Genomic DNA, 17152 nt, shown 5'->3' with positions numbered 1-17152 from the left:
AAAATCTTCCTGGCGAGTCTGGCTGCCCGCTAGCAGCCCGAAACCGTCCAGACAGAGAAAAACGAACGCGTTATGGGCAGTCACCGGAAGTGCGCGGAGCAGCCCGAGAAAATCGAACGCCTGGCTCCGCGCTCTGGCAGCCCGCCAGAGGCGGATAATTGAAGAGGCCCAATGTGTTGCTCGCCTGCTGCTTTCCCTTCATTAGTTTCTCTTTCATTCGTTTTTAGCGTACCTTACTTCGCAGACATTACCTTCTATTTATGCATGTTTTATCGCACGATCGCTTAACCTCTATAGTGGTACCTTTCCCTACAGTGTCATCGCTCCGTATTGCAACTAGTGTGCTAAATACGACTATACGTGCACTAATTAGTGCTACATCACCTGTTTTTACTGCCACACAACCCAAGATAAGCCATACTTGACTTTGAACCCAAATGAGTGCTATATATAACACCGAAAAAAACTGGTGATTCTTCCATGGGAAAGGATATGCACCCGAAAAAAAAAAGTAACGAGAATTCCGTTCTGAACTCAAGTGAAACAATGCTGGGCTAGTTGTTGCATTTTCCCCGGTAACAAGTTAGCGCAACTGCACGAACAGTAGAGGCAAAAAGGAAGACGCGCTGAAACAGACGCCCAAAAATTCTGAGCAAGCGCATTTTTGAAAGGGAAGTATTTTATGAAGGCAATTTTAGCATTCAGCGTAAGATTCCACTCTAAGCAATACTAAATACATCTTCAGTTCTTCCCTCGCCAGGCTTGCATTTCGTTCTGCTACTAACGTTTTTGCTATCGTCAAAAACTCTCCCCGATCGCTTTCTGTACAAGTCTTTACTACTTGATTCTATATATATATATATATATATATATATATATATATATATATATATATATATATATATATATATCACTATACTATATATATTACCACACTATATGTATTACTACACTACATATATTACTACACTACATATATTATGGCGATGGACAAATTTGATAAAGATTTTGCAACGGACCGGGAGAATAACTATTGCCTTCAATATTTTCAAACAGCACCTTGCAGTATTTCACAGTTGCCTCACAACTCAAAGTCGAAGGATCCTGGACTGGTAAGAAGCGAAAAAAGTCCGCCCAAATAAAAAAAGCACAACCGAAAAGTCCAATTCCTAAGCTAGCCTACTCAATTTGCTGGGGGCTACGAAAACGGTTTTTCCCCTGCGCTACATTTCTGCCAGTAATGGAAGATCACATGGACGCACGGAGTAAGAGCGACCTGGTGCGGTTCGTGGGAGTACCTTTGGAAGCATCCTTGATGGCGGTTCAGGTACTGAGTCTGCGACCGAAACGGGCACTAGCGAAGCGAGGAAGAATGCAAAGCTGACTCCCGAGACAGCGCCAGCACCTTCCCCCTTGCCCTGAAGCGGTGCAGGCCACGTTGACCCTGCAGGCTCTTTGGCTTTTCGCACTTGGCACGTAAGTATATCGCAGGACCACTTGGCTCGTCCCTTCTCGCGCCGTTGACTATCTCCAATAAGGCCAACCCGACCTAGACAGCTCGCCTCTTGGTCGCGTTGGCTCAATGGTGCACGCAAAGCTGCGCTCGATCACAGTCTGAAAGCGTGGCCGGCTCGTTCGTGGAGAACGGCGCGAGGAAAGCGTAAGAAGGAAGAAGCCATCAAAAAGAACCCGCTGGTACGGCCACACTTTGTACGCAGCACTGCGCCGCATTGAGATAGCCCGTGGCGAGATACGAAAGATTTTCCAGCACCTCTTCGCGTACATTTGACGCTGCACCATTCACTCTCGTGCTTTAAATGTGGCGCCGCACCATGCATCGCTACTGTTTATACGGTCGAGGCACGCGTTTCCATCCGCACATTATTTCTCTCCCAACATTATGGTCAACAACGCGGCTCACTCGAAAATCCTCACCATTGCGTGCCCCCTTCCACCCCGTGAATCTCTACCAGCAGGGCCAGGTACCAAGAGTATGCTGTCGCAGTAGCGACGACTCACCAGACATGCAATGGGAATCTCGGCGCCCAGGATTTCGGGATCAGTCACGCCAAACACACCGCTGCAAAAACAAAACGGGAAAGGTCGGTCGTGCGCCAACACGGACTAAACGAAGCTCCAACGCTGGGAGCCAGATATACGCGAAAGTTCTCGCTAAAGGAGTTACCAGCAGCTGCGTAGCCGTACAGTCTTTACAATACGGCAAGAAATGCAGCAAGCAATTCACACGGCGACAATAGTGAAGCTTTTAGTTCCTGATGGTAATTAAGAAGTAGTTCAAATTTATTTACGTGCAAACAAGAGTCACTTGCACAGCATTCATCATTCTAGCGTAAAGTGTATGGTTAGCCCCCTCTGCAAGGTCCCCAGAAATCCAATTGACAAGCAAACAATGAGGTTCATTGCTTTGAGGTGTACACATTTGAAATACCTCTTCGATCCCGGGAACTCCGGATCAAGGCGCTCGCCAATTGATCCGGCGTTCCTGGGTTCGAACCCGACCGCGGCGGCTGCGTTTTTGTGGAGGCAAAACGCTAAGGTGCCCGTGTGCTGTGCGATGTCAGTGCACGTTAAAGATCCTCAGGTGGCCGAAATTATTCCGGAGCCCTCCAATACCGCCCCTCTTCCTTTCTTCTTTCACTCCCTTCTTTATTCCTTCCCTTACGGCTTCCAGGTATCCGCCGATATATGAGACAGATACTGCGTCATTTCCTTTCCCCAAAAACCAGTTATTATTATTATTAAAAAAACACCAAGTAGAAGCGGTAGCGCACGTGATCAGATGAAAAAATTGCTGATGGCCTAGCTCTGTTAGGCCAGGATATACGTAGCGAAATTGCGGCGACTTCTGGACCGGAAAAGTTAATATATGAAACCCGTGCATTTACTATATGCGCCTTTATTCATGATGAAGTCTAGAGCCGTCGTGGTTGGACGAGGAAGAAGAGGAAAGAGAACAGAAGAAAGAGGAGGAGTAAAGAGGAAGAGGAAGCCGTTCTGAACAGCTGTGTAAAGTTCGCGCAAGCATCTGCTTGAGACTGCTGCTTCGTCATCGCCTGCCTGCTTCGTTTCCTGGTGGTGCCGGGCGTTTCTTTTGGTGAGGCAGTTCCACGTTCGTAAGGTTTTTGCCAGGGTTCAGGGTAGCTCTGCTGTCTCGGGTGATGTAAGGTTGTCGGCGCGCTTTGTGTAGGCATGTCTTTCATCTCCCCGGGAGGAGGCTCGGCAGACTGGTTCGCCAGCCTGCCGGCCGAAAGCTTGCATTTGAATTCATTTCTAAAAAATGGTGTCAATTCGATTCCCGTGGCGCTCGTATCGATAGGGGAAGAAATTCTCAAAATGAAGAATCCGAAAACAATACACCATCAACCAAAAAGTCTAACCAGTCACTACATCGACATTTCTTAAGTGCAACCTTTCAGGAGGCGTGGCATTGTTTGTAAGTCGGCAAACATTGAGTGTGTGGCGGATCTGCTCGGGTGTAATACCTTCACTTCTCTGCCGGTTAAAGCCTTCATTCCTGAGCAGCTTGCGTGCACTAAGGGCATTGTACGTAGAGTGGACCCATCATCTTCAATTCAAGAAATATTGGAGGAGTTCTAGGAAGCCGAGGCAGGAATTATTTCTGTATACCGCTGCTCTCGCGAGATGGCTGGAGTGCGTGTTGCAACGGAGTCAGTCAAAACAAATTTTGCTGGTCGCACATGCCCCTCGGAGTTGGAAATTTGGCCAGTTGTCTACCACGTGGACCCGCTGAATACTCAACCCCTGCAATGTACCAACTGATGGAGATTTAAACATAGTGGTAGAGCCTATAAGTCGGCGACCAGATACCGGGTGTGTCGTGAAGGTCACTCTTCCGACAGCTGCACCGCTGAACAACCAAGCTGTTGTCTATGCAGATAGTCACAGCGCCGATGATGCCACTTGTGAAAGTCTGTCACAGAAGCAAAGTTTATTGTAATTAATTGAGCAGAATCGCTGCTCACGGGCAGACGCTTATGCAATCCTTAACCGCAAAAAACATTCATATGCCAGCCCTGTGCGTTCCTCCACTCCTGACCTCGAGGCCACTTTGTCTGCCTCAATAGTGTCAAAGGTCGAAAAAGCACTCTCAGTTGTGGTCGAGCGCATGCTCAGCAGCTTCACGCAGGCATTGTCTGATATTGTTGCAAATCAGGCTATTTCTCAACCTCAGCCTGTAGTTCCACTAGCATTGGAGCCGCCGCGGTGGCTGAGTGGTTATGGTGCTCGGCTGCCGGCCCGAAAGACGCGGGTTCGATCCCGGCCGCGGCGGTCGAATTTTGATGGAGGCGAAATTCTAGATGCCCGTATGCTGTGCGATGTCAGTGCACGTAAAAGAACCCCAGGTGGTCGAAATTTTCGGAGCCCTTCACTACGGCGTCCCTCATAGCCTGAGTCGCTTTGGGACGTTAAAAAAAAAGTTCCACCAGCATCAACATCTCAGCAAGCCTGTGCTCAAAGTTTCGTTGCCACGTCATCACCCAAGGTGCCGTCTCACGTGCCGCTTCTCGGCAGCGTCCCTGTAAGTCTTTCTCACAACACTGTTTGCACTAATGATGTAGAAATGGCTGGTCCTACGCAGAAGCGCCGTGCTTCAACCTCTCCTTCTAAGTCCTCCGTTCCCCAGGTCAAGACAAAAAGGGCCTTCTAGAGTGTCTTCCAAGTCAGATATGCTACAAGAAGCGGTTTCATCCTCTATTCTCGAATAGGCATCATGGCGGGTGCATAGGTTCTCCAATGAAATTGCCGCTCTATTGAAATTTCTCTTCCTGACTTCTTATATCTTCTCATAACCCAGATATTGTGCTCATGCAAGAAACTTGGCTCTCCCCTGTAAAGTCTTTTTCTTTAAACAAGTTTCGTGTTTTCCGAGCGGACCGCATAAATGGTAGGGGCGGCGGGTTAGTGGCCCTGATTTCGTCAAAATTGTGTCACCGGGCATTGATAACTAAAAACGTAATGAATTCTGATTGCGAGTTTCTAGCTATAGATCTCATTTTGCCGCACTGCGCTACTGTCAACAGTCGCAAACGTCTATTTTCCAATATAGTGTGCACAACAGATCACCTAAACAGATTACTTGCAAACTCTAGCAGGGTAATCATTGCAGGGGACTTCAACTCACATCACATCGTCTGGGGTTCCCATACTGATTCACATGGACATATGTTATGGGCATGGATGTCAGCAAATGATGTGCGGTGCTGCAATTCGCGGGCCATAACCTTCATCCGCAAACACTCGAGCTCAGTTCTCGATTTGTCCTTGGCAGCAAGACGAGTAGGTATAGGGACATGGTCCACAATTGACTGTGCCACATCCAGTGACCACCTGCCAATTACTTTCACCATATTCGTGAGCCCACTCAGAGATCATGGTTCTGCCCGAAAATTATTTAACCTTGCAGCCTACAAAAGCATCTCTGCGCGCCTCCCTTACATCTGATCCTTGTTCATGTAGAACCGACAGGGCTCAGGAGTGTTTTCTTCAGTTTTGAAGGCTACGCAGAGCTCCCAGTTCATTGTGCGTTGTGCTATTTGCAATAAATCACCATCCCCATGGTGGAATGACACGTGTGAGACAGATTTCCGTCGTAGGAAATCAGCGTGAAGGACTCTTTCGCATAATAAGAGCCCGGCAAATTGGATGAACTACAAATTTTTCTCGGCCTCGTTTAAACAAACCATAGCAAAGGCAAAGGATGGCTACAATAAAAATTTGAACACATATTTGTCAAACCCCAAAAAATAGGAAGACTTTGTATCGTTTTATGGAACGGAATGTAAACTCCTCAGCCATGCAGTTAATCAGCTCGGTGGTGCTCTCTCCACACGAGGCGAAAGATCAGTTACAGCGAATTGCTCAAGGGCTTGCTTCACATTTTCACGAGCAGCCTAGAGTCCCTCTGTTCGCCCCCTACCCCTGCTCAGACTATGTTGTAGTTAACAAATCAAAGTTAACAACTGCAGTTTCTTTAACGCAATCCTCAGCTCCGGGTTGGGATGATGTTACGGTCGGTATGTTGAAAACCTTAGCGCACGACTTCACTCAGGACCTCCTAGATCTGGTCAATACATCATTGGAAACTGCATGGTTGCCGCACTCCTGGAATGGAAAGAAAGGCTTCCATATTGATAACATTCGGCCGATAGCTCTAACATCCCATTTGGTAAAGCTCATAGAAAGAATTGTGCACAGCCGCCTATCAGCGCATGTTTCAGAAGTCAGCGCATTGAGCTCTGCCTTGCTATGCGCCAGAATGAAGTATCAGCATTAGTGACACTTGACATTGCTAAAGCGTAAGACAGTGTTCAATATTCGATCCTTCTCCCTAAATTGGCATTATTACGCCCGCCATACTACATTAATGCATGGATCCGCGAATTTTTAACAGGACAGCAGTTCTTTTGCTCTGACGGTTCCTTCATCTCAGACACCTATTCCCAGACCAGAGGCGTGCCACAAGGTTCTGTACTTTCGCCACTTCTATTCAATCTGTTGATGTGCGACATTTCAGTACACCCTGATGTTACAGTATATGTTTATGCAGATTACATAGCCTTCTTTGCTTCTGCAGCAGACATTCATGCCCTATATCGTTCTCTCCAGCATTACCTCAATACGCTCGATGTTTCGCTGGATACATTAAATTTGGTATTAAATGTGCACAAAAGCCACGTGCTAGTTTTTAAAACCAACATGCCTTTATATAGTATATCGCTACACCATCGCTCGGACAGCATACCAGAGGTGACATCGTTGAGGTATCTAGGCGTCATTTATTATGCCAGTATGGAATGGCGGCCCCACATCAATACTAACGTTGAGAAAGGTGAGCGTGCACTAGGTAGGCTACAACGAATAACTAATAGAAAATGTGGCATCCGCCGGGACACACTTCCCGACTTCCGAGACGAGCTTGCGCAGATTGTGGACCTCAGTGAGATTCTGTGTATTGGCCAGTACCAAATGAGCCACGTTTGGATGGTTATCTGCCAGAGCAGTTCCTCAAAACATAAGCTTATTGACAAAGCAGAGTTCCACGTCAAAGGTCTAAAATGTATCGTGTTTGACACGGACACCAAAAACGTGAAGCCTAAGCTTCTTTGGCTCCCGCGCTATATGGAGCACCGGAGGATTGTAGAAGCCTTGGAGCCTTTTGGAACTGCACAAACTATCGAGCGTGAGAAGTGGCACAGTGCCCCGGAATAGAGGACACGGAAACAGCGAACCGTGAAATCTCGCTCACGATCAAGGACGGAGTGTCAGCAAGTACAATTCCTCACACGCTCAACGTTTTTGGGGTACAAGCCTTAGTTGTGATCCCAGGCAGGCCTCCGCTGTGTCTTCGTTGTAACCGTGTGGGCCATGTACGGCGTCAGTGTCGTACGCCTCGATGCACCCAATGCCGACGCTTTCGGCACACAGTAGACAATTGTGTTATATATTATGCTGACAGGTTACGCCAAGGCAACTGGGCACATGAGGATGAAGTGGTGTGAGAGCACATTATGGCTGTGCCGGATGTTGTGGAAGCGTCGGGTGAACTGACTCATGATCTCCAAACAGAAGATGGATCAACGGCTTCTGCACCGAATAACGGCAAGGGTCCGTCTGCAAGTACGGAGGAATCTCCGTCTCCAGACCCAAAGCCACCGGACCCAAATCTACCCGGGTCTGCTACTTTGAGTCCTGTGCTTGCTGCTCAGGTGCCACCTGTCACCAAACGATCACGAGAGCAGAACACCCCTTTTGTAGAGTCAGTGGAGGCGCCAGTGTATGTAGAGCCAGTGAATGTGCGACATGCCTTCTCCGCCGGATATGCCCCTTCGTCGCCGAAGTGCAGCAGTGTGTCGCCTGAATTGTCAACTTCTAGTGTGTTCGGTGCCCCGTCGGCTGCCAGTGTGGTTGCCAGCGACGTGGTCCACTCGGCTTCATGGGCCGAAGCCTTGGATGTCTCAGAAGAGGCGATGGACAACCTTTGGCGATGGACGCACCTTTGAAGCGTCCTGCAGATGATGAGGTGTGTGCCGATGGCGATGTGCAGAATGATCCTGTTGTGGTGGCATTGGGAAGGGTCACCTGAAAACGAAGAGCGATGTCTGCCCTACAGGCCGCCGATTTGCAGGCCGGCCGCCCCAGTACAAGGGATGGCCTTCAATAAGAAAAGCCCCAAAACTGGCGGGCGCCACAGCATTTCAGGTCGCTGCCTTTAACATTAGGGCTTGCGCAATCGTCGAAGGCAACATCAGTTACGGCATCTTTTAAAGAAATGGGGTGTGACAGTGGCCGCCATCCAGGAAACCAAGCTGTCCTGGCCAACACACTGGGGATTACAGCCGTGTCGTTAGCACAGATGATGACGGGTGACTTACCTGCTGTTACCTCGCAATTTCGGGTGTACAGTGGCGAATTGTTTGTGTTTATGCCCCTGTAAAGCAGAGTGATAGATATTTTTCTTGTCATTAGTCGACCATTTGTCCACGGATCGTAAAATTATGCTTTTGGGTGATTTAAATTGTGTTTGTAGGGATGAAGGCCGAGCAGTGTTAGGTAAGCGATATTACCGTAGTGCTGCTTTACTCACTGATTTGGCATGCGAATACAACCTCGTGAATGTTGGGCAAGGTAAGGGACATAACGTCCATTTCAGTCATTTTCAGTGCTCCTCTAGTGCTCGGCTTGTCAAGATTTACGTTTCAGCAGACATGTTATCCAGCGTTTTTGGTTACTGGGTGCGGCCCATATTCTTCAGTGATCACTGCATGGTCTCTTCATATAGAGAGGTACAGTCGGCGCATACTCCATCCTCGATAACTTCTGTGGAAGCTGAATAGCTGCCTACTCTCAGATGAAATCTTCAAACGTGCTGTATCTACTTGCTTGAAGGACACGTGGTCACGCGGTGATCTCTCGGTTTTGCAAAAAAATGGGACTTATTGAAACAAGAAACAAAAAACGTTGCTATTGAAGCCTCAGCAAGAATCGTATTTTTGAAGAGACATCACTTTGGAGAGCTCGGCCGTACTTTGGTTGAGCTACATGAGTTAGAGAGCATTAGCCTAGGTGCCTATGTAGAAGATATCACTGCCGTAAAAGCACAGCTTCAGCAATTTGAAACCGAAATATACGAAGAGGCCTTGATAATATCTAGGACCCGTAGATTTTTGGATGAGAAACCATCTCGTCGGGCCCTGAATGGTGAAAGGCAGACTGCTCTAGCTAAAGAAATATTGGAAATTCAGTATGGTGGTTGCACATACAGCGATGGTCCTGGTAATATTGAGGCTTTCTTTGACTATTATCGGGAGCTGTTTGGTGGTTGTGCGGCCACAAATGTGTCATCAGATTAGTCACTTATTCGAACCATTGCACCGAATTGACGATGAGCAGCGTGCTGTAGTCGAGGGGCCTTTCACTTTGGACAAAATTAAATCTGCCATTTCTGACCTGACGGCTCAGAGATCTCCTGGGCCAGATAGCATTACTAGCGAGTTCTATAAAACATTTTCCACTTGCCTAGCGCCTGTCTTGATGGAGGTTTCCCAGGCTTCTTATGATGTTGGTTTTTTGTCCCCAACTTTCTATTCTGGGCATACTATATGAATTCTAAAGAGCAGAGATTCAAATCGGTTGAAAGCAGTTGAGGGATATCGTCCAATTTCGCTCTGTAATGTAGATTAAAAACTTTTTGCAAAGGTTTTTTGCAATCATCTGCAGCTGTTTATCGCTCCGTTAACAGGCACGCATCAGGTCTGCGGTATCAGAGGCCGCAGCATCCAGACCCATATTCATATTGCACGTTCAGTAGTGGAGACCGTATCAGATGAGATCGGACAAGTACAGCTCTAATTCAGATTGACCTTGCCAAGGCCTTTGATAAATTCGTCACGATTTCTTGTTTGCGGTCTTGAAGCATGCAAATATTGGAGATGTTTTGCTTAGGGACATAAGACTGAGCTATAAGTCCCATACGAGGCTAACTGTTAACCAAGAGCTAACCAAACTTATACCCTTGAAATTATCTGTTCGCCAAGGCTGTCCCTTATCGCCTTTGTTGTTTGCCCTATATCTTGAACCCCTTTGCCTCAGTATTATTAACTGCACTTCTCTCCGTGGTTTCTCCCTGGCGCAGTGTGAAATTAAGATTTTAGCCTATGCAGATGATGTCGCCCTCTTTTGTTCTGAGAAAAAGAGTGTGCTTGAGGCATTGCATTTGACTGAACAGTTATGCGAGGTGTCAGGTGCGGCTCTTAATCCAGATAAATCCAAAGGGTTTTGGTTGCGCCATTGGGGTACAACACCAAGTCATTATGGTGGCATAAGCTGGGACTGCGGGCCCCTTTCCTACCTAGCGGTTCCTCTTCGCCAAATTCGCAACAGTGGCGCCTACTGGGATTCACAGACAGTCTTCATGAGGCGGAAAACCCAGGCTTGGATGGGTAGGGAACTATGAGTGCTTGCTCGGGCTGAAGTCTGCAACATTTTTTTTTATTTGCAAAACTTACCTGTGTGTTGCAGGTTTTCTACTGTGCGAGGAAGAAAGTGCAGATGATGCACAGAATATTTGCTACATTCGTATGGCGTTCCCAATGGGAACCCATGCGTCGCGAAAACACATTTCTTTCTCTAGAGTCTGGTGGAATCCGCCTTGTTCACTTATTCGTGCATCAGCTTGTTTCGAGTTTTTTTCGTTTTCAAATCGTCAAACCACCCTTTTTTAGTAGCTGTGCTTATTAGGAGTCTCAGTGCTCATTTGCCTTTCCTATTCGCACCGACGGGACACACTCGTGAGGAGCCTTTATGGGAATTCCTTAAAGAAGTTGGTGACACGTTCAATTTCCTCACTGTGCGCTTTTGTTTAGACTACCTGTATAGCCTCTCCAGACAGCAGAAGACTCAGGCACTTACAGAGTATTTGTTACCTGTACCGTTGTATCGGCAACTTTTTCTGGAGTTCCTTGATGCCGGTGTTTTAAAACGTGTTAGGCGAATGTGCATTTCTTCTGCCGCGAGAACATTCTTTTTTAAGCGCCATGGAGGGTGAATTGTCGCCTGTGCAATACACCAGAGACAACTGCGCATTGATGCTATCTTCTTCTGGGACATTTTACAACGAACAATTAAGAAGGGCATTGACATCACACCCTACAGTATCCGTTTTTAGCCTGTGGAAAAAAACAGTGTTGTGTTATATGATCTATTTATGTTGCTGGGACTATTTATCTCTGGAAGAGCCGCATGATGGACCGCCACGCCGAATCACCACAGTCGTCGAAATCTTTGTCTCGCGAACAATGCGCTTTGACGCGGGGAGTATATGCAGCCCTGCAAGAGCCGCCTAGCTGGCTCCCCTATCTGGATGCATGTGTGTGACTCCAAGACTTTTGATGTTTTAGAAGGAGAGGTCATGCAGGGGTAAGGTGGCCTGGTGTTTTGTGGCGTAAGCGTCCTTAGACTTTTCTTTTCGGCACTATTTCCATGCAATAAATAAAAAACAGCCGTCGTGGCGGAGTGGTAGCGTCTGCGCCTGAAACTCCAAAGGCCCTGGTTCGATTGCCAGCCTCGTCACAGTTTTTTTTATTCAGTGACCACTGAATACGTTCATTAGCGGTTAAACGCGTAAGGACGGGTAGGGGCGGCGAGGCGCGCGGTGTGACGTCATGCCAGAAGCGCGGCGTCCGCCCAGCTGCGCCGGTTGCTAGGCAACGGCTAAACGTCTCTCCCTGCGCCTCCTCAGAGCACCGCCACAGGGAAATCGCAAGTTCGTGGCCTATGTAGCTTTCGCTACAATAACGCCACAAGCGCACAACATGCACAGCTTCCGGGCTTGTCCGGCGTGACGCTGCTGCTGCTCCAGCAGCGACAACCTCGTAGTCCGCCACACTGTCGAGGGATCCTTTACGGTGCGAGACAGCGCTGCATGAGTTTTTCGCCTCATCCTCGTCGGTGGATAGACATACTGTCACCAGACTTGCATTCCACGTTGCGCCGTCTTCCTAGCGCCGGCGTCAGTGCCGTATTCGGTTCAGGATTATTCCCGTTGTGGGTATACGCGCTGACATCTAGTTTGTCTTCATCGGAGACATTCAGCAGCACGGTGTCAAGCGTGACCGTAGATTTTCTGCTGTACACGATCTGGAATGGGGTTGATAGGAGTAATTACCTGGTCAGCGGTGTTGTAGGCAAATACCACGTAGGACAGGATGGCATCCCAGTTCTTGTGTTCGGCGTCGACATATACATTGCAAGCACATTCACGACAATCTTGTTCAAGCGCTTCCTAAAGCCGTCGGATGGTACGATTGTACTTGGGTGGCTTGTGTGACTGCTACACAGAATGGCTTGCGTAAGCTCTGGCCTAAACGGTATTCCCTTGTCCGTGTTAACTCGCGCAGAGTAATTGCGCAGAAGGGTATTTCACGAAGAAACGAAGAATCTGGCAACTTCAGCGTGGGCAATCCATCGCCGGGACTAGTGACAAGCAGTCTGTGTCGGAGTGCATGCTGTCCAGTGTTCTAACCTCCGTGGTATCACACTCTTGGAAGTCGCAAGCTCGCGCAAGCGAGGCGGCCCGACGGGACTTTCATTGGCAAGCCAGCACTACACGTGATGTTTGCTGACAACCCTGAACGGCTTTCACACAGGTAAGAGCGAATTTTCAATGTAGCCCAGATGACCGCAAGGAACTCCTCGGTCGTCGAATAGTTGGCATCGGAATTTGAAAGGGTGCGGCTTGCACAAGCGTAGATGCGTTCGAGCCCATGCCTGTTTTGAACGAGTACTGTGCCCAGGCCTAGACTGCTTGCATCAGTGTCTACTTCGGTTACAGCGTCTTCGTCGATGTGGCCGAAGACTGGTACTACTTGCAAGCGGCGCTCGAGTTCCATGAAGGCTTCGACTTGCGGCGCTTCCATTCAAACGGAAGGGTAGGCTTTTGACAAACGTGCCAGTGGTACGACAGTGTGTGCGCAGCTCTCCCTAATTGGTCGGTAATTGGCGCACAACCTTCCAAATCTGGCTACAGCGCGTCGGGTGCGGAAATCGCACGTTCACGCTCTGTAGTGAGGGTCAAGGTTACCCCCGTGCTTCCGGAAGATGTGGTCAAGCATCCTCCTAGGCGATTCGACACTTCTCAGGCTTCACGGTGAGCAATCGAGTATTGTCGCTTTCGGTGATTTTCTAAGTGTACAGCGAAAATAACGGCGCCGTCCAGCTAAACGAGATACATTTCAGGCCTGGCCCCCGAGCCTATAGAGTAGAACTAATTTTGCCGCTGCTAGAACGCTCCTGCGGGTCAGGGGTCTGCGGTGCCGAAACTTTCTTCCCTTATTTTGCTAGCGCACCATGCCCGGTGGCATGCGCTGCGGTTGTCTGCTTCATAGAGCTGGACTGGCACGTCTTCTGCGTGTGCTGTGTGACCGGTCGCCACATTTCGTCTCGCGGCAATGTGACAGGTAGCGGGCCGGTGCGGCTATTTCTGCAAAGAGGATAGCGAAAGGGGGAAAGCGCGCACAACGCCGCGTCGGTGAGCGGAGGGAGACAGCACAGCGCAACACTTTGCGCCGGCATTCGTGTAGCTACACAAATCGCGCATGCCGAATGCACTCAGGCGCCGGAGTCGGCGCTCTATCTTATACCCCTGTCACACGGGCACTTTCGATCCTCATTGAGCTCGATCTGCATCGAGATTTTCGAGCACGCTCGAAACATCCGGTGCTACACGGGCATTTTCAATGCTCATTGAGAAGTTTCCCTCATGTGTGTTAGGTGGCGCCAAATGTTCCGCCGAAAGCCATAACATGGCGATGTCCGGCAACACTGTGCAGTCGGGGGCAGCGGCAGCCAAATCCGTAGCCAAATCGGTACATTGCGTATCTGCGCCAAGTTTTTGTGGCGCCCCTCTGCTGCTGTGCGATGCAACCAGAAGGCCCGCAACGCCTCCGCGATTTCTGCACAGACTGCGGCGTTTCTCTTCTGGCGCCGCAAATTATTTAGGCGGTCCTGCCAGCAGTCGATGAGAGCGGCTGTCTCGCGCTCGCTCCACAGTTTCCGCGCCGACGAGCAGGAGGACTCCATCTTTGTTTACACTGACGGCGAAGCTTGGAGCGTGGTGTAGAGATTATTTTCAAATGTTTGTATATAAGCAGGCATAGTACCTGAAAAATGCTCTGTATTACATTTTAATCAATTACAACGACAACAATTGTGGTTTGGTTTTGCTAACTTGTGTTTAGTTTTATAGCTTCATGAGAGCGAGAGTGTTCTCGATTGTGCTTGGAACCTCAAGCACTCTTGAGGAATCGGCATCGAGTCAAGCAGGATCGAGCTCGATGAGCATTGACTCAATGAGGATCGAAAGTGCCCGTGTGACAGGGGTATTACTCCGGGAGTGCCACGAAACTCGGAGGGCACGTAAATCCATTTACCATCACTCTTGCTGCCCATCGTCCTGACAGTGTCACCAGGTGGCTACTAGAGGTGTGGATCCCTGGGCTGTACTACATAGGTATCACTTTCGTGATCTGCGCGGGGAAGGGCCGACATCAACAAGTAGTCTACTCTCCTCTCACTACAGCAGCAACTTTACGGCCGTCGATCGATATAGCCACTTCTACGTATGAGGCTCTCGCGTTGCACGTCGTTCTCGGCGTCAGGCCACGGTTTGGTAAGGAAGAAGTTTGGTTTGGTTTATGGGGGTTCAACGTCCCAAAGCGAATGAGGCTATGGGCCTCTTCAACTAACCGCCTCTGGCTGCACGCGGGCTGTGTGCGGGCCACCAGAGCGCGTAGCAAGGCCAGGCGCTTGATTTTCTTGGGCTGCTCCGAACCCTTCCGGTGGCTGCCCAGAACGCGTTTGTTTTTCTCTGAATGGGCGGTTTCGGGCAGCCAGCGGGCAGCCAGACTCGCCATGACGATTTTATGCTGGCAGCGCTCGGGCATCCAGCACACGACGGAGATGTGGTATGGTAGCGGGAAGCGCGAGCGGCCATTTTCATATGGACCAGAAGGACCGCGGTTCTTCATGCGATGTTTTGCGGGATGCAGGCGCTTGTTTCAAAAAGCCCTCAGGAGCACACTGCTCAAGGCAACTCTGCGGACATATATGTGGCCACACAGCTGTCACTTAGGAAGCCGATCTAGGCAAGTGCTCAACCTGTCGTCACCAACTGTCTTACAGCTTGTTGCTCAGGCCTTCTGCTACAAATGCTTAAAATATCTGAGAAGAACCGTACACATGCATCTCCTCGCGTTTGGCTCATTAAAGAGATAAAGAGAGAATTTCCCAGCGCGGATCATCATATATATGCACACGCATTACGTGAAGCGCCGACACGCAAGGCTGGATTTTAGCGCCTTTCATTCGGGTGCCAGTCCTCTGTGGTAAAGCTGTAGCATTACAGATAAGATACGCAGCTAAATTTGTACAGCGCACCCGCTTGCTCTAGAATGCCGTTCAATGAGCTGATCGCTTCTGTCGTGATTCTGTGTGCATTCCTAGCCGGTATCAAAAGCCGGTGGCAGACAGAGTATACAGTTGAACGGAACGCCTCCCGATTGTTTTCAGATTACAGGAATCAGAAGTTCACGAACGTAGAAATTGCAACGGCCACAGCAGAGTCAATCACCATGCAGGGTCGATCGTCTGCGGTCATACCAGTCATACTTACCGCGTAGTAAACAGGCACGCGACAGACCGAGAGTACGGCGTGTCGTTTGATGAGCAACACACAGGCAGTTTTTTCGTCCGATGTGGTGTCAACTGAAAGATGTTAGATTGCGATTGCTCATCAAATGCTTTTCAGGATTTCTCGAAGCTTACACAGCTCACTGTGCACCGAAGGCACACACTGGCGTTGTCGTCGCTGATGTGTACGGCATCGAGCGCGACCAGCCGTTTCTTCTGCAGTCTGCGGCAGCCCTCAATAACTTCAGGTCGTTGTTTTTGTTCTCAAGTAGCCTATTTCTGTCGAACACGTGGGTAACAAGGAGACGCAACAGAACGAGAACCTACGGAGATCATCTTCCCTCCGTGATCCGTGTATGCTTGCCGCCGTGAATAGCGGCAACTGATTCCAGTGGCCGCCAGCCCATGTGACCATAATGCGCTTTCCTGTCAGGGGCGAACTTCCTGGCAGCCAGCGGGCTGCCCGAGCGCGGTAAATCGAAGAGGCCCTATGAGAGACGCCGTAGTGAAGGGCTTCGGAAGTTCCGACCACCCGGGGTTCTTTAACGTGCACTGACATCACACAGTAAACAGGCCTCTATAATTTCGGCTCAATCAAAATTCGGTCGCCACGGCCGGGATCGCACACGCGTTTTTCCGGTCAGCAGCCGAGTGCCATAACCACTGAGCCACCGCGGAGGCTGGAAGAGGTTTGGGAATGTTGGCATTGCATTATGAAGGCAGACTGTAGCGAAACACACAAGGGACGACGGAAGAGAATAAAGAGACGAAAAAGCGCGGAATTTTACTGATGGGGACAAATACACAGCCATTACCCCCCCCACTCCCCCCCCCCCCCTAACATAACACAAAAGCAGTTGTAGGTAAGACGCCGGCTCGTGAGTGAGCCACTGGCGTCAGAAATACCATTTCTTGGAGCGATAACAAAACGCAAGTCCCGCTTACGCGGTTGGAAACAGTGCGTACAATCTCAGCCGCCTTTACTATTGTACTGGCGATGGTTTTGCTGTGCCTGTAAAAATGTAGGGTCCTTCTTAATCCAGTGCGCACGCTCACCTCCTACGGTGCACCACGAAGTTCCTACCTGTTTGCCTGTGCACATATTTAATGTGCTCTCCTGGCTGACCATTGGTCCAGCTGCCAATATTACCAATGTATTGCCCTCTGCACAACCACTGTACCCCATTAAAGGCACTCTCGCAGCAGGCCGCATACTTCTCGTGATTAGTAGTGCACTTTCCTCTTTCCTTCACAACAGGACAAATTAGTCCGCAATGGGCGGAAAACTTCTTAGGGGCTGCGAACACGAAGCTTACATCAGCAAGCTAGCCAATCTTGGCACTATGTGGTTGCATGGTTTGCGGTTTATGGGGTTTCACGTCCCATAGCGACTCAGGCTATGAGGGACGCCGTAGTGAAGTGCTCC

The 17152-nt window shown here is 49.4% G+C and overlaps 1 protein-coding gene across 1 annotated transcript in view; it reads right to left on the bottom strand.

The window, feature by feature from the left end:
• LOC144124645 (glycerol kinase 5) overlaps nt 1–17152 on the bottom strand; it is a 166778-nt gene that overhangs the window by 41264 nt on the left and 108362 nt on the right. Inside the window, exon 10 of the mRNA XM_077657451.1 lies at nt 2020–2080. Within this exon, the coding sequence (XP_077513577.1) occupies nt 2020–2080 (61 nt within the window). The remainder of the gene's footprint in view (nt 1–2019; nt 2081–17152) is intronic.

The sequence above is a fragment of the Amblyomma americanum genome, chromosome 3 (assembly GCF_052857255.1).
Source record: "Amblyomma americanum isolate KBUSLIRL-KWMA chromosome 3, ASM5285725v1, whole genome shotgun sequence".
In the NCBI taxonomy this organism is placed as follows: domain Eukaryota; kingdom Metazoa; phylum Arthropoda; class Arachnida; order Ixodida; family Ixodidae; genus Amblyomma; species Amblyomma americanum.
Note: the sequence above shows the minus strand (reverse complement) of the source record. Positions and strands in the feature narration are given on the sequence as shown.